Source organism: Ischnura elegans, chromosome 11 (assembly GCF_921293095.1).
Source record: "Ischnura elegans chromosome 11, ioIscEleg1.1, whole genome shotgun sequence".
NCBI classification, from domain to species: domain Eukaryota; kingdom Metazoa; phylum Arthropoda; class Insecta; order Odonata; family Coenagrionidae; genus Ischnura; species Ischnura elegans.
Window position 1 is genome coordinate 35,238,799 of NC_060256.1, and position 21,957 is coordinate 35,260,755.

General features: G+C 36.6%; 1 protein-coding gene across 1 annotated transcript; it reads left to right on the top strand.

Annotated features, from left to right (window-relative positions):
• The first annotated feature begins 10,519 nt into the window (after nucleotides 1-10,519).
• Nucleotides 10,520-21,213, top strand: LOC124168011 (electron transfer flavoprotein subunit beta). Its single transcript, XM_046546089.1, has 6 exons — nucleotides 10,520-10,647; nucleotides 11,146-11,304; nucleotides 12,982-13,140; nucleotides 14,330-14,410; nucleotides 15,308-15,448; nucleotides 20,703-21,213. The coding sequence occupies exons 1-6, from the start codon at nucleotides 10,597-10,599 to the stop codon at nucleotides 20,871-20,873; spliced, it is 762 nt and encodes a 253-aa protein (XP_046402045.1). The 5' UTR covers nucleotides 10,520-10,596; the 3' UTR covers nucleotides 20,874-21,213.
• The last annotated feature ends 744 nt before the right edge of the window (nucleotides 21,214-21,957 follow it).

Here is a 21,957-nt window from a genome sequence, read left to right on the forward strand (position 1 = left end):
AGCGTAGCCCCGCGGCCTTGAAATTCTTGTTGGGGTGAGATTTTCTAGTGACAGAGCTCATCGCTAGCATTTTGTTGTAATTCGATTCGCAGGGGTAGAGACAGCGAAAAATAAAAAGCAGTGGATAGAAACCAGTAATACGTCCATATTCACTAAAAGGACTGTCTGATAAAGATAACTTGTGATACTTGTTTGATATAAGTGGAACAAAAAAATTCTGATACAAGCCAAAAATAAGTAAGAAACGAAAGATGCACAACTGATATTACGGATTAAAGCATGTAAAGAGCCACTCTCCAGTGTTACCTTTGCTGTACTCTTGTTTGCACTTCTTGCCTTGAATAAACTTTTCTGGAAGAATCTAAAGAGAATATTTGAGATACACGTAGACCTGTTGCAATGCTGGGGTGATTGCCTGGGTTGTGCTTCAGTCATCAAATTGTTTTTTAAAGTATCATTGAAGTCTTCCCTACAAAAACTGAGGGATTTTGAAAGCCTTCCCCTTTACCCTCCAATTAGTAAGTCATGGCCTTGTATAAGTCCCCAAAAACATTGTCTCAGAACCCCAAATGCCTTTGGATTGCCCTATGACCATACATTCCATGTCATTCTCATCACCAGTATGATCATCTTTTTGCTGAAGTCCAGCTTAATACGCTCGGTCTGGACCTCATCAATGGACATGCTTGATTCTTGCAACAATGTTTTCCCTCCTTATCGCCAAATATCCTATGAACACATGTTTCAGTCCCGTCCATATCTGTGATCTTCAGTCCGCTTCCTCCTTTTATCGTGTGAATTCTGCTTTGGACAGCTCATCTCTCTTAGTGATGGGAGGTTCAGGAGTAGAACCCAAGTATCAGTTTTGAATGTTCGGGTCTCTGAGGTTTACTACATTAAACCCTCCAATGGAAAAACAAGCCATATTTGCAGATATGGTATCAGGGGAAGATCCAGGCATTTCCCTTTGCCCCCACCAATTCAATGATGACAAAGATATCTATGAATATGGGTAATGAAAATCAGTGTTTTGCAAAAATATTTTACAAATACATACATATTCACATTGTCTATTTGTTGAAGTAAATTCCTAAGTTTTTCCAGCCTACTGCAGCTTGGGAAGCTATTTGGGGTTCCCACATGCTCATATTCTTACTTAAATGCTGATGTTTTGAAACTTGAGTTGTGTACCATCATCACCCAGTCAGCACACAGAAGTATATAATATGTATTATTTACTTTGAGCCAAAGTGAATCTTAAGTAAATGATACGTATTGCTTTGATATTGAATACATCAATAATACGTCTATATGTCCCACTTTATTTTGTAAATAATACGTATTACTAATACGTCAATTTACGTAAATGATATACATAAATAATACGTCAATGATATATGTATCTGGAATGTAAATTTTCATCCAACATTGCCTAGATCTCCACATAATATCCGAAGTTGCCGCCAAATGCCATCTATGTAATATCCTTTTGTATATTACCTATTATCCAATTTTCATCCAATAATATTGCATGAATATCCAAAAAGTATCGAAATTAGCAAAACAAAAACTAAAAACTCTGTTCTGGTGGCAGTATGTATTTAGTGCAATCATGGAAGTACTAGTGAATCCATTGTGTCATTTAGTGTGAGGGACAGCTTCAGCATTTTGAGGCGTTTACATGCATTTGAGAACATCCTGTCAAGGAAGTAGAGAGCCTTCATCAACATAATGTAACATGCTAATTTGTTTTGCATTGCTCTGGAACACTGTGGGAACACTTACCAGTTTGTTTTAGACTTCTACCTGACAAATAATTGAATAAAGAATAAAATCAGTGAGATTCTGGATTCTGGTCTGGTCAGTGAGATCTGGATTAACATGGTCTACGGAGAAAATAGAAATCACATAGAGTGCTGCTTTGAAAAAACAATTTTATTTAATTAAATATTACACATATTTTTACAAATATACCACACAATCTCAGAAATATATAAGAAATTGAATTCATTAGACACAACAAAGGGGCCAGGCCCAGATGGTATTCCACCTCTGGTGCTTAATTATTGTCAAGAGGTTTTAGCGGATCCTCTCATGGAATTATTTAATCAGTCTATCCATCAAATGTAAAAAAATGATCGTATTGCATGAGTAAATTGAATAAGTATAGTGAGTTAAAAGTCAGTTCAAGAAGTAGTCAGAATTTCGATTACAAATAAAACCAGCCAAATATTTTCTGAATATTTTGATAAGTGTTGATAAATAACAGATACCGTAAGAAATGCCCTTGTTCAACATATACGAAAATAAAGGCTAATAGGATCAATATCAATGTTTTTGCCTGATCATCCTTCCTTAAGGTCAAAAGAATCCATGAAGAACCAGCTCACTTTTCCTCGTATTTCTTCATAATTGGCATTTGGAAAATTCTTCCTTACTACACCTGTGAACAATATTAGATAAACACTTTATTAAACTCTATTAGTGATACATCTAATTTGTCTAATTAAAGTAATCTCTATTAATGGGATTTTCCCTAAAGCTATATAAATGCCAACAGGGCCATTTCATCTCAAATCAGGCAGATTGCGCAAAATCATGTCAGGTGACCATCACCGATTTCTCTGAAATTTATATATGTGAAAGCAGTATTCTTATGATGAATAATGATGCCTTTATCTCAGCTCAGAACCGAACCGTCATAAAGTTACCTTCCTTTGAACATTGCAGTGTCAGGCCTCAGAGTAAAAAATGAAAAATCACATAAATGCTGATTACTAAGGAACCATGGCCTGTAATGCAGTGGTAATTGTTTCATTTTGAAGAGAATTCATTTATGCACATTATGGCATAACTTGAAAGTCATTTGAAGCAATAATAAACAAATAGGACTTGTTTAAACAATAAAAATTAGTCATTATTTAACAATTTATTACTAAAAAAAGGCCACCTTTTATTTTCTTCTATTTCCAAGTAAAATGAGAGCACAATGTTGATTGAGCACTATGAGGAAGAGGATGCAAACAGTATACATCAGCATTGGCCCTTAGTCCTAGTTTTTTTTTTAGCTCTGCATTATATGTCAATTGTATGTTTGGTTGAAACTGGAAAATCAGCCATATTATGTTGTTTAGATTAACTTGTGTAAAGAATGATAAAATTTGAACATGGTCACTCATACACATTTCACTCTCACTTCTTCAAAAGCTGCTGAGACATTATTTTCCCATGAAGTACATGTTTGATATTTATCACTTTCTTTAAGTAAGTAAATTCTTGCCTACTATGAAACTTGCATTTTAAACATTCTAATTAGCTCAATTTAGACAAAAAATAATTAGGTGAAAGGAGCACCTGTACATGGCATCAACACTTTCATGTCTTGGTAGTTAACAGACATGGGACAACTACAGCTCTCTCTGTAATCCACACAATCCAACAGGCTGTGACACTAACAAAATCAGATATAAAGACATACAGTACTCAAAATCTCACCATGAATGACTTCATCGTGTGCTTCCGAAAAACATGGTGAATTTCTAAAATCACTGCAGTGTGTTTAGAAGAGAATGACATTAGTGTCTTGCGTATACATCCACAAGGTCCATCGAATTGTTTCACATGGCCCTAAGTAGGAGACTTATGTGAAGTGCCATTGAAAAATACTCTATGCAAATTGCGACTCATTCACTGTTTCCAGCCAGTAGCAGAGGGTGTTTGCACACATTGGATGCCGTGGAAGTAAACAAGATTGAACTTGCTTTCACTCAATATATGTAACCAATCACTCAGATATGAACTTTTCACTGTTATGAATGCTAAGTAGAATGGAACTTCATTTTTTATCCCCATGAAGGTATGCAATCTTGGTGTAAAAGAGTCGAAAACATGCCTAACTTTGACATGCATTAAAACAAAAAGTATAAAAATATTACCTTTTTTTATTTTTTTAATTGAAAGCAGAGCATTTGAACTACCCGCTGAGAAATTTTAAAGAAAATAAAAGGTGGTCTTTTTTTAGTAATAAATTGTTAAATAATGACTCAATTTTATTGTTTAAACAAGTCCTATTTGTTTATTATTGCTTCAAATGACTTTCAAGTTATGCCATAATGTGCATAAATGAATTCTCTTCAAAATGAAACAATTACCACTGCATTACAGGCCATGGTTCCTTAGTAATCAGCATTTATGTGATTTTTCATATTTTACTCTGAGGCCTGACACTGCAATGTTCAAAGGAAGGTAACTTTATGACGGTTCGGTTCTGAGCTGAGATAAAGGCATCATTATTCATCATAAGGATACTGCTTTCACATATATAAATTTCAGAGAAATCGGTGATGGTCACCTGACACCCCTCTGCCTGATTTGAGATGAAATCCCCCAACAGTCAACAAAGGAAATTTCGAAAAAATCAGTTCTAAGTGTAAAAATTGACAAGTTATTCACATTGAAAATTCGAAGTACTAATTTGATTTGAGAATTTAATTCCCAATAACTTAAAACCAATGTGTACAAACCTAAAGACTAAAATACCCTCACGATCTTCAACAAATATGATTACATTTTGAAGGAGTCTAAACTTATGACTCGACAGCGAATTTAAAAAATGGATATAACTTTTAATGACTCAATAAATAGTTAAGCCGGGAAGTTTTTCTTCATAATCCTCCCACCATACAGTGATAAAATGCCTCAAGCATAAAAATAAAACTAAGTTTAAGCATATGCAACGTTTTTCAATCCACAGAAGATGGATTGAAAAGATGATTGACTGAGCTGTCTCAGGAAGTGTAAGAAGGTTGAAAATATTAAGAATACGCTTCACTTAAAATAAAAATTGTTGCAATGAGCAACACTTCTACTTACCCAGATTCTGATGAAGGAAGAAAAAGGAGAACTTCAGCGGTTGATAAACTTTTGTTGGAGAAGTTTCGAAAAAAACAACACTACAAATTTCGTTGTAACGGTAGATGATTACGTAGGTGCTGGTGAAACAGGTAAAAGAAGAGCTTTAGAGGCTGATAAACTTCGGCAGGATCAATTTCGCTTACGACGAACACAACACAGTTAACGTAACATCAATCGTTGCAGCAGGAGGACGAGAAAGTAGTAATGGGACGCATGTGCGCCATGTGTGTATTAGTGATGAGCGATATATCGCTAACTGTGATTGAATCACCGTTACTGAAAAGTAGCAGTCACTGTCGGTGATTCAATATTCGAAATCACCGTGATCGGTGATTCGGTGATTCAATCACTGGATTCGGTGATGATAGCGCTGGCTACTAACAAGTGATATGCGATATATCGCCACCTGTGATTGAATAGAAGTAGCCGATCACTGCCGGTGACAAAATCACCGAATGCTCGAAATCACTGCCCGTCACTGCCGGTGATTGAATCACCGAATGCTCGAAATCACTGCCGGTGACTAAATCACCAAACACTCGAAATCACTGCGACTGTGAATACGGTGAAGTTAGCTTCGGCAGCTACCATGATGCTACCAACGGTAAAATAACGACGTCTTATTCATATTTAATGGTAAATAAGACATTCTGTGCGAAATATACAGCTGAAGCTTTGAATTATGATGGTTTGATTATAAATACGTATAAAAAATGATTGCCCCTTATCAATTCTTCTACCACATCAAATTTACTTTATTGTTGTAATATCAACTCGGAATCAGAACTATTCCCTCAAAAAAATATTTTGTCTAATTTTACAACTTTCTATAAGTTTATTTGTTCCTATTGAGAAGAGCTCATTCCTTGGAATTGGGCAAAGTAGCAGGAATAGCAGCGCCACAAATCACCGATGACTTTAAAGAGTGATTCACCTCGGTGATCGCAATCACAGTTAAGAATCACCGTTACTGATGAGTAGCAGTCACAGGTAACGAAGTGATCCGAAAATCACAGTTCCGCTCATCACTAGTGTGTATCGATGGAAATCGACTATTGGTGGAATCGACCATCGATGGTATCCACAATCGATAGGTCGAAATCGCGGGCGGGAGTCAATCTTGGCATTCAAAAAATTAAGTTTCGCCTTATGACTTGAGGAATAAATCCCACTGAGAAATATATCTTTTTTGTGTCATCGCCTCAGTAGATTAAAAAGCACGAGTGAAATCACATTTTGAAAAGCATTCTTCTTTATGAAACGAGGAAAACTTTTCATGGCAGGATTTTTTTACATCTTAATGGTATTGATTGATTTTTGAATAAATCTGCATTTCATAGCAACCCAGGCGGAGAGCGTTCTTGGATGTTCCGAACAGAAATGATAAAACAAACATGGTAGGCATTTTCTCGGGCGTTCACCTGCGTTCCAACGCAGCCTAGTTGGATAGCGCTGATGAGTGTTCCAGAACAGAAAGGCGCAAACACCATAGGTAGGTGTTCTACTGTGTTCCTATAGTGCATTTCTGGAACAGCGTTTGCGAACGTGCAAAAAAAGAGGAACCCCCTGCTCCGTACCACTAGAAAGAAGTCTCTCTTGGGGCTCAGTACAGCAGTCATACTAATTGTAAGACGAAAACTCCCCCGTCTCGAAAGGGTCAAAAAGTTATTCTTATTTTGTTGTAATATCATTTAGTAACACCTGTGACTCAGTTATTACATACACAAAAGCTTATTGTCAAAAAATAGTCCGCGAATATCCCACAATGGTTTCCAATGTCCGTGGGCGAAATAGGAATATAGGGGATCAAAATAGGATATTCCAGGAATATCCCGTAATGGCTCGCAATAACCCTGGGACGAAATAGGAATATTGGGGATCAAAATGGGATATTCCTGGAATATCCTCTGCTGTGTGGGTGGTCCAGTAAATGAACTATCTGGCATGAATCCATGAAAATGGTTTATGTATATTGGACGTAAATATATGTATATTTTACGTCAATAGGGTTGTTCAAGCCTATCAGAACGGTCTAAAAAAACGAACGTGTATCACTTCTGATGTAATTTCATTTCGATTGGGATGAATGACAGATGCGTTGAAAAAGTAATGATGGAATTATTAGCAATCAAAATTCGAACAATTTTAAACGCCGCCAAAAACGGTCGGCCATCTTGAAATAGAGGTGATGACGAAACAAGCCTGTACGGCTGGCCTGTACCCTCGATCGCTCGATGCCAAGCTGAGCACTCTGCATGCCGACTGGACATTTGCCAAGGTTTTTCCTTATTTTGAAATGGCCTATGTTGTGCATGAAGCTTCCGGATGGATCAAGGCGACATGAAATCCATTCTTCAAGTTAGGCAGGCAACGTATGTAGCGTTGACAGGAATTGAAAGTTTTGTATAGCTGCATTTGCTAGGAAACTACGTGCAGTGAACTTTCATTGTGCCTCTAGTGCAAGTGAACACAATTTGTGCCCTTAATGTACCCCTAAGTGAATGATTGCATATAGACGATGAAGTAAAGAGTGAAGTGAGTTGTGAATGTAACTGCTTCGACGAAATTATTTATTTCTTCCATGCTAGTTCAATCAACCCTATACATTTCGATCTAAGGTATCTAACTATTGCCTAGGGGATATGTTTCATATTTGATCTAGTTGTGCTTTAGGGATACATCGAACGCATATTAATTTCCAATCGTTTGTTCGCTTCTAAGTTCCGTTTGATTTTATTACCTATTAATTTTGAGCATTCACGAGTGTTTACATTTCACGAATTTCGTTGCGCTGTTGTTTGTTTTTGTTTTGATCATATTTTGGTTACGGTAAGAGTACGGGTAAGAGTAATAGTGAAATTCGAAGTTTTTTGATGTTACAATAACCGATTTAGCTATTTGTTTCAGCCTATTCATTTCATTGTCCTTGAAATATCAATGTGAAATAACGTAAACTGATTCTAAGTCGTTAGTGATGAGTGAGAAGTGAGGTGTGGAGAATCTTTCGAACTTCAAGGAGTGCAAATTCTTTTAGCGTGTGCAGAGTGATTGGAAAACCGATTATCATGTTTTATTAGTGTTTTATATTTATTGTGAGTCAAGTTTTTCATTGAAACAGTTGATTCGGAATATACTGATTATATGTATCAAAAAGACAACTCGTGAAATGTGTACGTTTTAGTGCTATTATGATATGATGAGCAATAAATATGTGCAAGTAAGGGTAATTTTGCTTATTATTACTCTTATTAAAGGATAAATTTGGATTTTCTTTAAACACTGATCTGGCGGCAGACGCTGGAGATCTTGAAAAAAAGTGGAATAACCCTGCTGAGCCACTTAAACAACACTGCAGTAGGGCATCTACAGGCTTGTGACGTCACACATCAATTCAAGATGGAAGTAGGGCTTTTTGGCGTAACGTAAAATTTGTCACTGTTTAAAGCCTTCTCTAAACATGTACAATGAAGAAAATAGCATAATATTATTGTCATTGCTCCTTCTGAAGCACGATCTTTCGATTTCTTAAATAAAAAAAATATGGTGAACAACCCTATTCTAAAAGTATATGGAATGTAAATAATTTACATTCAGTTTACATTAAGTGTATCGATAAATGGGCCAGAAAATAGGTTTAAATCAATCACGTATTAAATAAGACAGCATTTTATGTTGACCTAAAATAAAAGTTAACAATATTTTCTATGTAAATATTTCCGAGTATATGATATGTAAATTTTACATATTTCAATATACTTTACATAGTTTACCAAGATTGACTTAAAAAATATGTATATTATACCTCGTGTGCTGACTGGGCAGGGTATATCAAGATCAAATCCCCGGGATTAAAAATATCCCAGATATCCCAAATATCTTGTAGCCCCAATGAATGGCATGTTTCATGTTAGTGGCATGATTTGCCAAAATTGATTTCTCAGGATTGTGGCGTTCGGGATTCCTGTGAGGATCTTTTATAATTGTAGTATACTGATTCTTCCCATCAAACGTTGATCTTTGTTTATTGGGGGAAAATTCATGACTTCCCTCAGGGCATTGGTGATGTGCAATATCTTTCAGCAATAAAAGTGTATAAGGTCTGATATGGATTGGAAAGTGGCTTTTGGATATTCATTAATCATTTTCAAGCATTTTTTAGGTGTTGAAATAAAAATATTCATTTAGGGTATTTACAGAGAGAGATAGCTAGAGAGGTTAACCAGAATTCACCTGTCTGATATCGACAAATTAATTTCAATTTGGGATTCAGATTGATGGCCTGTCTCAACCAACCTTCCCCCAGTGTGATTCAATAACATTGGCAAGCTCGAAAATTTCTTTCTGTCTGTATCTTCAATCGGTGCGGCACCAATTTGTCGGGTGCAGTTTTTCCGTGATAGGGAAGGAGAGGGGAACCATACCAACTAGTTTTGATACTGACTACGATACAGAATCCGTGGAAATGCCGTCGTCGGTAGGGAAACCGTTGTAGGTACAGAATCATGTCCAGTCGCTGGGCTCTGAAGGGAAACAGATCGGTGTGGAACTGACAAAATACAGAATATGGCCCCAGGTTAGACAACTGTAAATATTAGGTAGGCCCTCACAGGGGCGCAGTTAGGAATTAAGGCTGGGGGGGTTTAGGTGCCATACCCCCACACAGAGGTGTGTGGGGTATGGTATATCCACCAGGATAAGCGGTAGGAGCAAGATTAATAAATTGTGGAATTTTAAAGATAAATGGTTCAAAAAAGCTGAGTTTTAAGTAATATCAATCCAATTACATAAAATGGATTTAACTTTTAAAAATTTCTCTGAGCTCTAGGGGGGATTTTATCCCCCAAATTCCCCTATCGCTGCGCCACTGGGCCCTCAATGAATTTCACTCTCTCATATCGTAGTTGGTATGTAGTGCCACAGTCATAGAGGCGTAGCCAGGAATTTAGTTCAGGGGGGTCCGAAATAAGGGGGGAAATGTTTGAAAAACAGGGTACTATGTAGAGGGTTTTAAACTTGTTTTAACACTTGTAATAATCGAAAAAAAAATAATTAGTCGAAGAAATCTTTTGTAAATTCATCATTTTTCAAATATTTTGTTTTATTTCACGAAGCAAAGTAACTGTGTTTTAATATTTCGGGCTGGACCCTATGCCACCCTCGCTATGCCACTGCCCAGAGTCATGCATGGTCCCATATCTATAAGTGATAATAATGTTGAATAATTAAATTTTTAACTAGCGATATCCGTTACATTGCTTCACCGTTTCCGTATTAATTCACTCTAATATAGGCATTTACTGAACATTTTTGCTGCGCCACTGAAGAAAAATTTGAGGAAACGTTTCCATGGAATGGAGGAATTTACACAAAGATTTAAAAACTAAAGTACAATTGTAACCTCACCTTCATTGCACAAGGAAAAAGTTCAGATTTAGATGATTTAGACTGGAAAAATCAGATATAACAGCAACCCTTTTTGGGAAAGTTTCTAAAAATTTTATAACTATTGAGAAGTCTTGAGTCCTAATTTTAATTCAAGCAACAGTTCGACACTTGTGCCATCTCTTGTTTGCGTACACGAGACTTATCTCGGCTGCGCAATTTGCACATCAACTTCTTTACTCTCATTTCGAAACTCACTCCTTCACGTAACGTTGTCTCTGTGGTGGGAAAAGTCAGGAAATGGCTCGCGTTCTTGTTGGTGTTAAAAGAGTTATTGATTATGCCGTGAAAGTAAGTAAATAGATGTTACATTTGCATGGATTTTTGTGTTCCATCTCCCCTTGAAGTGCAATTGGCAATGCTTCCGTTATTGATTCGACCCATAGATCAAAGTTCAAGGTTCCATTTAATTGAATAATTATTGGCAATTGGTGCGGTTATGACTATTTCTCTTTAATAGCGGGTAGAGTTCTCTTACAAACATTAATTATTGCAGGGAAATGTTGTATAAAGCTATTTTCTTCTAGTAATGGAGTGAAAATAAGTTGTTTCCACTACAATTGCGGTGTTGAAATATTAAAAAATATCTAGTTTATTTTTGCTTCTTTAGTTCGTTTTATGGAAATGTTTTACTTCCTCCTGCAAGTATATTTTTTTGCCAATTGGGGCTGCAATTTTGTTACAAAATTCCCGTGCAATTATTGCTAAACTTTAATCGTTCACCTGTCTGCTTTGTTTATCATTTCGCTACTTTATGTGAGCGTAATATGAATAAATTATTCGCATCAGGTTCGGGTGAAGCCAGACAAGACTGGAGTTGTGACAGAGGGAGTGAAACATTCAATGAACCCCTTCGATGAAATTGGGGTCGAAGAAGCAGTACGGATGAAGGAGAAGAAGTTGGCGTCCGAAGTTATTGCCGTGTCTTGTGGACCAGCACAGGCTCAGGTATTGCATGTTTTACTTTCTACTCGCTTTTAGAGGAAAGTATTGAAGTTTGACCAGATGTTTGCTTCCCAGCAAATTTGTCGTTGCTTTCTATGATGAATGCTAAACTTCTTGTTGGAGAAGCTGGTGGAGAAATTGGGACATCAGAAAAAAAATTATATGATGCTCCTTAATATAATTGCTGTTGAGCGCTGGAAGGCCTCCAGCTTTTTCTCATTTGTGATCAAGTCTTAGTGATGATAGATAGTCGAGAAGGTATTTTATTTGGTAGGTGTTGAAGGAGCAGCTCATTGCCCTATAGAAAAATAGTTGTCCATACTTTTCAATGCTAATCAGTGACCTCTACTTATGTTGCTGACGCGTAGGATTTTATTTTGCCGTGGAGCGAGTCACATGCTCTGTTTATCATGCATAATTTTTCCATAAAAAGCAATATATAGTTCATTGAATTTGATATGCCTATTTGATACGCCTAAAAACATTTAGTTCCTTGACTTTCAAGGTGTGTACTGGCCCTATAAAATTCCCATTAATGACTTCAGTAGTTGGCTGATTAGCTCAAAGACAGAATTGGGTTATTCCGTGTCATTTTATGCAGGCATGACACCCACCAACTCATACTTAGAAAAACTTTGAATTTTTTATACTTTCATGTTGTCATGAAACTGTATGGAATTTTTCTTGCTTATATGTCATAGTTTATTTTTCACAACTATTTAAACTCTGGGTGAAACTGCAGTTTTTCAAAGACTGTAATCTCCAAGGGCACTTTTACCTCCATAGGAAACTGCATCCAACCAATCTGAGAATTATTGACCTGTGATGATGATGATGATCATATTGATAGAAGCAATTCATTAAAAGTTTGTGCAATGCCACTTTAAAATAAAAAGATGTTGTACTTGTGTTCTGAAGTACTAGTTGTATAGTCTAAGTATGTAAACATTTTTTTAATACAAGGATAACTTCACTTATTTGATGTCTGACTGAAGAACTAGGAAAAGAGTAGTAGATGTAGCTTTAGGGCAAATAAAATTACAATCGATAAGAAAAAATCGTCCACCTAGGATTCATTGCAAACCTTACTTCTTGTTATACATTTAGTGGTTCTTGATACAGAAAAATAAGGAGTTTTTGAAAAATTGAATGAAAAACAGCAATTTAAAGGGAATTATGGCAATTGAATTATTCCCAATTGTTCCCACCACTATCATAGGCTATCAGGATAAGTGGACAATTTTTTGTAAAATAATTTTATCTTTCATTCTAGGCATAAAGCCAGCATTCTCATCATTTTAATAAAAAAACTGAGCCATATCACCTTCATTATATTTTAAGTTTTTGCACCTTCTTGTGTGTGCAATTATCTAGTGATGTATTTATCAATACTAATTGGATGAAATTTGCTTGGATTCATAAATTTCCTCTCTTTTGATGTCTTCTGCAAAGTTACAGTGTAAATTCCTTCTATGCCAGTGATGGAACTATTTCTACTGCTTCACTTTATTTCACAATGTTACTTGCTGCATTTTCCCGTAAAATCCCTTGTTAAGACTACTTTGCATCTGGATATAGGCAGAGAAATTTGAAAAATTCATGTTAGAAATCAGGAAAATGGAGAGTTAGTATGAAACCAATGTTATTTTATGATTTTTATCTTTTTCTTTTGTTTGTCAGGAGACCTTGAGGACTGCACTGGCCATGGGGGTGGATAGGGGCATTCACGTCGAAGTGGCGGGTGCCGAATATGAGACTTTGCAGCCACTGCACGTCTCTAAGATCATAGCTAAACTTGCTCAAGATGAGAAGGCAGACATTGTGATCGTTGGCAAACAGGTATCAATACTTCACCTCTAGTGTGTCTCGGGATATCACTCAAAACGTTCTCCCCTCAAAATCAAAATTATAGGAGCAAAAAAAAATAGCCTCACGCACGTCTTGCTATATAGTTTGTACAAGCATGCACCACCAATTTAACTCTTACATAAGTGGTTTTAAAAATTGCTTTTATGAAAATAAGAATATATGCTCGTAATGAAAATATTGTGAAGAACATCATCACCCCCTCTCAACTTGTCATATTTTTACTTGATTTGTGCATTGTTTATTTGAAACACAGACTACTGCCTTGAAAATTTCAGGTTATGAAATAGTTATCCCTCATAAACATTTAACAGAAATATAAAAACTTTACATCATAGAAAATTCTGAGGTAGAGTTTTTATTGTTTTATTCATTAAACTAATTCTGACTAAGGCACTTAATTCTTTTATATGTTTCTTATCTAATAATAATAATAATAATTTTTTATTCACCGAACTGGCAATATTCATTGCATGGTTTTGTCACAAAATCTAGGGAGAGGGTCGAGGAGTGGAGGAGTTGAACCAGCCCTTATAAACCCCTGATTTATTGCATCTCAAATTTTAAAAATACGAAAGCGAAATTTTTAAATTTGAAGCACAGGCAAATGCTGTTTACTCCACATATTCAATTTGTTTCAACGAGACATCCATTTAAAACCGAAACCCATTACAAATGAAGACCTGTTAAGTGGGAGTGATGCATCCTCTTAAAATCGTTTTGTTTCAAGGTGTCATGAGTCTAGTGAGCAGTTAAAAATTATGGACAATTGAGGGAATTTGAAGATAGTAGCCTATGTGCAGAAAAGTTTCTCAGGTTTTTCACCGGTTGATGTTATCTATATCTCCCAATTGGGAGACGTGGCCAACATCAACTGGTGGAAAACCCAAGAAACTTTTCTGCACTTGATACGCCGGGAAAACCTAAACCTCATATACAATAGCCTATGTTTTAGACAAATTATACACCAAAAAATTATTGAATTGAATCTAATAATACATTCGGTAATAATGATTAGTGAATCCTTATTTTTTTATGTGGGATTCATTTGTCAAAATTTTTTGATTCAATAGAAAATAGAATTTTTTAAAACAAGGTCTGAACTTGTAATAAATATTCCTTTTATCCAATGTCTAATGTTATTGGTGTTAATGCCTTACAGGCCATCGATGATGACTCAAACCAAACAGCTCAAATGATTGCAGCTCTTCTCGACTGGCCACAGGGAACATTCGCATCTAAGGTGAGTTCTACAGAGTTGGCCCTTGGTTAATTTTTTTTACAATTTGTGAAACATTTTATGGGAAGCCTGAATGACATCATAGGTAGCATTGAATCTCATAGTTAACCATGAAAGATATAAAAAAGATAGGGTTTGTGGATGACGAATAAGGACATGACTATCTGACTTCATCAGAAGGAACACATTATCGCACTTCCTTGGATATTGAAACCTCTGCCGGTTTTTGGTCTAGCCAGCAATGACTACTCACTTGATTCTGCCAATTAAGAATGTTGAAGTTTAATTAAAATTTATGTGAAAATTAAGTGAAATAAATTAAGTTGAACTTCAGCATTTGCTTAAGTGGAAATGTCTGATGGCAAGAATATCCAAATGCCTTTCACACTGACAAAGAACCCCCGGAACTGGTATTTCAATTGAATTTGGCAATCATCTACAGGTTGGAGAATAATAAGTGTTAACCTGTCAAGCACTAGACTTAGAGTTATGTTCTCTAGTCTAACGTAGACCTTAGCAGGTGAACTCTTATCCTTCAGTTATGGTCCGTAAAAAAATTGTTTTCGTTACTAAAGAAAATTTATTTTCCTTTCTGCCTAAGTAGAGCAGAGACTTTAATTTTATTTCCTCCCACTTATTCTAAAAGAAGAAATATAAAAACTAAGAAAAAATAACAGTCAACTCAGTAATATGAGTGGAACATATCTGACAGATTTTCTAAATTTATGTCAAATGGATGATCAGAATTGAAGGCTCCCCTTTAAAATAGGTCACTATCAAGTGTGAAGTGGTTCAGCTGAAAATAACTCTTGGCTGATGTGTGGTTTAGAGAACCTAATTGCTGTGCAAGAGTTGGGTTTACATAATTAGTTTCTGACTCTTGTCTCCTTATTTCCTCAGGTTGAGAAGACTGGAGATGGGTTGACAGTGACTAGGGAAATTGACGGTGGCTTGGAGACTATCAAGTTGAAGATACCGGCTGTTATCAGTGCTGATCTTCGTCTCAACGAGCCTCGCTACGCCACTCTGCCCAATATAATGGTGAGAACCACTAGCAGCTTACTACCTTAGCTTGTCTCTTGATACGATCATTCTTAACTAATATGAGTGTAAACATATGCTTCTTTAGAGAGACATCTATTTTGCATTGTTATAATATCAGTTTCACATAAATTTTTGTAGATCTATACCAACACTTATTGTAAATGATATTCCTGTATTAAACTAAGTCCTTGAGCTTGTACCAGAGGCGTAGCCAGGGGGGGGGGGTCCGGACCCCCCCCAAAATATGAAAACACAATTATTTTCCTTCATAAAAGAAAACAAAATATTGAAAAATCATGAATTTACAAAATATTTTTTAACAAATGAAGTTTTTTCGATTATGAAAAGTGTTAAAATTAGTTACTTAGTACCCTCTTTTTAAAAAATTTTCTTCCCTGGTTTTGGACCCCCCGAACGAAATTCCTGGCTATGCTACTGGCTTTTACTTATTTTTGAGGGTCCCTTGGGCTTCCACTGACTCACTTTTACTTGCTAATTTGAAAAAAAGTGAATTTTATCTCTATTTTTAAAAAGCTCACTTTTTCACTATTTTCGAAAATGATAAGTTCTGCAGCAAAGAAGTTTTTTTAAGCTTTTCAAGCTTTTCTCATTGGTAATTTTTGATGAACTCATGATGACCTCTTTCTACCAAATTTTTCTATGTAAGTAACCAGATTTAGTGACTTGAGGCTCAAGCGTTGCCTCTCAAAATCTTTAAATTTTTCGTATCTCTGAGGTGCTGGTTTAGGCCAAGGTATTATATTCAAAAATAAATAATTATAAAAAATGTAGCATTTCCCTCAGAAGCCTTGACTTAATTTTCATTTGTTGTAGTTTTCTTACTTTTTATAGGCCATGCCTTTCCCCGCTGCTTATTTTCCACACGTTTTCCAACTAGGCATTAGTATCTATTTGTGCTGTAGAATATAATCTTATTTGAGGCAAGGGCATACCCAGGATCAAAACTAGGGGGGGGGGGGGGGCAAGCCATGGTTGTTAAAGTTGTAGGTAAGATTTAAGCATGAAAAAGGTGAATGAAATCAACATTTTAAGGAAACTGTAGCACCTCTTTATTAGTTTTTAAAATTATTTACTTGAAAAAATATTATTTTCCTTAAAGACATTTGCTTCTAGGGGGGCAGCTGCCTCCTCTGGCCCCCCGCTGGGTACGCCCATGATTAGAGGCAGATTAACTTTGTGATTTTGCTGAGGTTCCTTACTTTTCACGACCCATGGGTGATATGCAATACCTAACAGTAATAATGCATCCGTGACCTAAAATGTGTACACAAGTGTCTTTTGCATAATCATCAGTGTATATTAGTACTTTTTGTTAAACTGGTGACATATAAACTTCGTTGGAGTGCAACCATAGAGTTTTATTTTAATTTTATTCTCAAACCACCGAATACAGCTCACAATGGCCATTTTACATCGGGGTATTCAACAAATGTTACAAGTAATCGTACATGAACAACCATGCCCTGGACTGGGGAAACCAACCTGGGCGGGACTCGAACCCTCAACCTCTTGTTTGGCAGGCGAAGACATTACCCCGCTGCCACCGAGGCCAGCATTCTTATCATAAGAGATTCTTATCTTTTCAGTGTTTTCAGAAGTTACAGGACAGTTGTCACCCTCTCCTCCCCCTTCCTAACTCTTTGAGTGCTGGTCGCTAATTTGAAAAATCAAGCCATTTTTACAAAATTCGTACATTTTTTTTAAACATAAACATTAAACTGTATTTACAACAATGTGCACTTCAATAAAAATGAACTTTGCTCTTATTTATGAATGAGTGGAATAAAATTCATTGCTAACTTTAAAATATATAATTTAACAATGAAAATCTACGACATACATTTTTGAAAAATAAAAAGTTGCAACAAATGATGTACACCCATGTCTCGTATAGCGCAAGGGATGCGTTCCTTGGGGTCTTTGCGCTATACGAATTTGCGTTATACGAGAGCGTTTTAACATAGGGAAGATAGGGATGCGTTCCTGGTAGCATAGGTCTTTGGTATTGAATTTCCTCTAAAACATCTATATTCCCATAAAAAGCCTTCGAAAACATTATTTCTATAAATATTTACAGTTTAAAACATCTTTAAAGATAGTATTCACGCATTCAAAGACTTTAATTCACGTTAAAAAAAATTCTTACGTGCTTTCGAAATTCCATCCTGTCGTGCGGGTGGGCTAACATCTGCTATCTCAGGGGATCGTAATGCGTTGCCGGCAGTTGACGATTTTTAAAACTAGTCTAAAAACAACTGTTGTGTCACCCAGGCCCTTTTGTAGCTCATCGAAATGACAGGAAAATGCTACTTTAAATGCCATTTCATAGCTAGCGGAGTTTATGAATGATAAATCATCGTAATTTGAAGTCCTCCGAGTCATTAGCAGCTACGTGAAACAGTCTTTAAATGCCTTGAAACCTGACCCAGGTTTTCCTTCCCTGAAAATGAATGAACGAGAATGCATTCTTTTCCAAAAGAATATCGTCTCGTCAACACTAGATCTAGTTGAGGGGGAAAGGAGCCAATTTCAATAACAGCTTGGAGTTCATCAGAAAATGTTGTGGTGGCTGCGCTATCAACACTTGCAGATTCACCTGATATCGCCGCACTGAAAATACCTGCTTGCCGTTTAAATTCTGGAACCAACCGCTTTCACTAAATGTCTCGGAGCGATTACCACTCTAGTCTTTTTGTACTGATTCACCATGAACTTTCCGTATGTGTAGACCGCTTGGTTGAAGTTGGTGCGGCTGAGGTCACTGATATTATAGCTTCGTCTTTATTCAAAATAAGGCATCGTGAGTTTAAACTTCCACGCAATATCGCTTTGACGCTCTCCATTTTCAAAGCAATTGACCTCTCTCAAGTCCTCTTCTAGGTTTATGGTTTTTCTTGATAAATTCTTGATTTTTCTACACGTATTCCTATTTTTTGCCATATTCTCTTGGTTTTTACTCTGTATGGCTCTATCTAAATCACCTTCTTCTGCTGAACTGTCTTCCTGAGACGCAGAAGGCCTATGACTGCGGGGAGGGAACGAAGCCATTGTGTTTGAGACTCTATAGCGGACCCTTTTATGTGTTGATGCTATTCATGCGCAACTCGGCCACCGCTCCATTTCTCCCCCATGAATACCGATGACCTTGAAGGCTTTAGCGTAGACCCTCTACCTGGAAGTCAATCGCCCGGTAACCTACGACGGCAAAAATACGTCTCAAACCGTATTGCTGAAAAAAAAACTCATTTCCACTAGCCCCACGCTTAATTAACGATCTAAATTATTTATTATCATTCTGTTAAGGAGACGAGATAAATCTTCGGTAGGCCGGCTATCTGGACCCAATGACGAGTAATACTTTTGGCAATTGCACAGCAATGAATTTCGATTAATATATAAACAAAAAAGAAGATTTGAGGCAAGAAATAATATTAATATGCGTAAATTGATAGAAATTACGTGTGTACTTAGCGCAAGTTCACGTTTTATCACGAGAGCGTTTAAAATTTTTGATTTGATTCTTTTGAAATTTTGGTTTGATATGCTACACTGCGTTGCAATGTTTCCCCGAGGAACGAATTTGCGCTATATCGAAATTGCGCTAATCGAAATTGCGCTATACTAGACATGGGTGTACAGCCATAAAATGCATTATAATTTTTTATTACACTCAATTTGAACTATTTAAACCAAGGAAATATTGTAAAATTGCATTGTTTTACTAAAATAACATTTAATTTAGGTGATGTCATTTTTCTTTGCGTGGTACACTTGAAAGCATGGGAATACGCAAAAACCCACTTAACACACGCTGCGCTGAAATGAGGTTTCTTTCCCTGTTTCTTTTTTTACCTTTTTCAGGGCATACTTTGCAATTTTTTTACAATATTTGCAATACTTCTGGAGTGGGGATTGTTTCAGCAAAATATTTCCGTGATAATCGTGTTAGCTGACCTCCACTGGTACTAGGCCCTCTGGATCTTCCTCAGATACTGCCAATTCACAGCATAGTTCTTTCATGAATTCGTCATTGAAACCTTTTTCCCCTTCACTTTATTGCGCATTACACAGGCATATGAAACACTCATCTATAAAATATGAAATGCTAATTCACGCCACTATTTGCCACTGCGATGTTCAAGTACCCCTATAGGAAATTTTCAGATTTGAAAGATGGGACCCATTCTTTCTTTGTTTTAGCTCACCACAGCTTTTGGTTTCATTTTCTCTCTTCCTCTCCGATCACTGAATTTAACCATTTCTGCCCTATGACGTGTAGTTAGCATGTACACATCCCTCTTATCTTCCCATTGAAGAGCCAGGATGTTGCCACTTAGGCGAAAAATCATACTTACCCGCTCCACTGCAGAATTTCAGAGCACCAAAGGCATTCGGTGCCTGTTCTTCTGTACTGCACCAACTGAACCCGTTTGAATGGACAACTTATTTACCATGTGCCATGCTGAACATTTTGATAAAGACTCAATAGGTTCTCACAAAATGACACACCAGCACTCCAAGCGAGGAAGAACAAGTCCAGGATTGTACACAAAAATGAACACGATTCCAACCAGGGTGGACCGGAATATATCTGCACGTGGGCCGCATAGCACAAATATATTGCTGATGAGAAACTCAAGTACAATTTCATGCACAGACGAGATTATCTGTGCACGGAACGAAAAAGCAAGTCACACAACTACCACACACTCGAGGTTCCCAAATCACGCTGCTATAAAAATTCAAGCGTCCTCTCGCTGAAGGCCAAAAAACCTCGGTTGACAAAAAGGGACACTGCGCCCTCAAGGAATGGTTCTTTCCGCAAAAGAATTTACGCACATAGTGGGCAAAGACATACACCGCACTTATCCCTTGGGGCCATAGCAAAATGGAACACTTGCCGCAGGGGCTGACGGAAGGGTAGGGGTGCGACCCAAGGTTGCCGGTAGCTACAGAGAACTTTTCGTCCTCGAGACATTAAGTGAACTCTTTTTCAATCAAGCAGTTGATTTTTGAAATAACAGAACCGCTAAGCAGTAAACTGGAAAAGCTCCATGGGTGAAATATTATGGCTTCACGTATACAAAGCCAATAAAATTGGAAGACATTACGTTCATAGCAATCTTCAGAAAGATTAACAGGACATAATGTTTCGTCCATGGCAAGTAAAGTGTTAAATCTACCTCTGATTAACATCATGTTTCTCTCTCTTATTTCTTCTGTAAATTAGAAAGCCAAGAAGAAGCCAATTAAGAAAATGAGCCCCAAAGACCTTGGTGTGGACACAGCTGCTCGCATAGAAGTGGTGAGTGTGGAGGACCCTCCAAAGCGCCAAGCTGGTGCTGTGCTGCCAGACGTAGATGCCTTGGTAGCCAAGCTGAAAGAAGCTGGGCATGTATGAGGAGCCATTTAATGGTTTAATTAGATTCATGTCAGCGAAGGGAGGTGATTCCCTGTAATTGTGCTGTAATGATCTTAAAATCTCCTTGTCACTTTAGGCAATTTTATGAGATAAAGGTACATAATTTGTGGTTGAACTTTCCAAGCAGTGTCTCAGTGCTGTAGAGAGACAACTGTGAAAAATCAATGCTGCCTTATTTTATAAACATTCTTATCATATAAAGTTAGATCAATTTACATGTCAAGTATTTTATCAGGGCCCATTTGACAAAACTATTTGTATAAAGGAAGAAGTCTCTTGTTGGTTGTTTTGAATAAAAAGAATTAAGTTGTTTATGAAATATTTTGCATTTCTTTATAATCCTCAATTTAACCCCAAGTAACGTAAAAGGGCAAAATTTCTCAAACCAATAGCTTATCCATCATGATGATCCAAAGAAACAATCCATATTTTTGAACATATTTCTCTTGGTTCCTAGGAAGAATACTGCTGTATGTCAATGTGATTACAGTAACTCAATTGTGATTAATTTTTTGTGGCCGTAAAACTTTGGAAGAGGGTCATACTAATTTTTGGTGTTACTGAATACTGTGGTAACTATGGAAAGCACTTGCAGGAACCACATTTCATAGTATATATTATGTAGATAGTGATGGAACTATGTACTAAATATTTTAATGAATCAGGACTGTAGTCATTAGTGTATCAAAGTTATACAAAAATCAGTGCAAGGGACTAACATCATTGGATAAGAAACAACAGATGTATTAATTTCAGTAGAATAAAATGAGTTTAAAATAAGAAACTAATTTTCTGCACGCGTGCTACAAATTAAAAGATGATGCATGTTCTGTATTGACTCCTACATTCATCATTATCAAGTTTTATAATGATATACATGTCAGGGTTGTTTTCTTCATCAAAGAAAACGAAAGGCATTGATTGCGATTAGTTACCTACCATTAGTGTAATCATAACACACAAATTATTTGGTTTTAGAATCCCCAGTATAGATGAATGTTAATGGTCAATTTTAACCTCATTTGAAAAAGGCCAGATTGGCATCCATGCGATGCCAATTCAC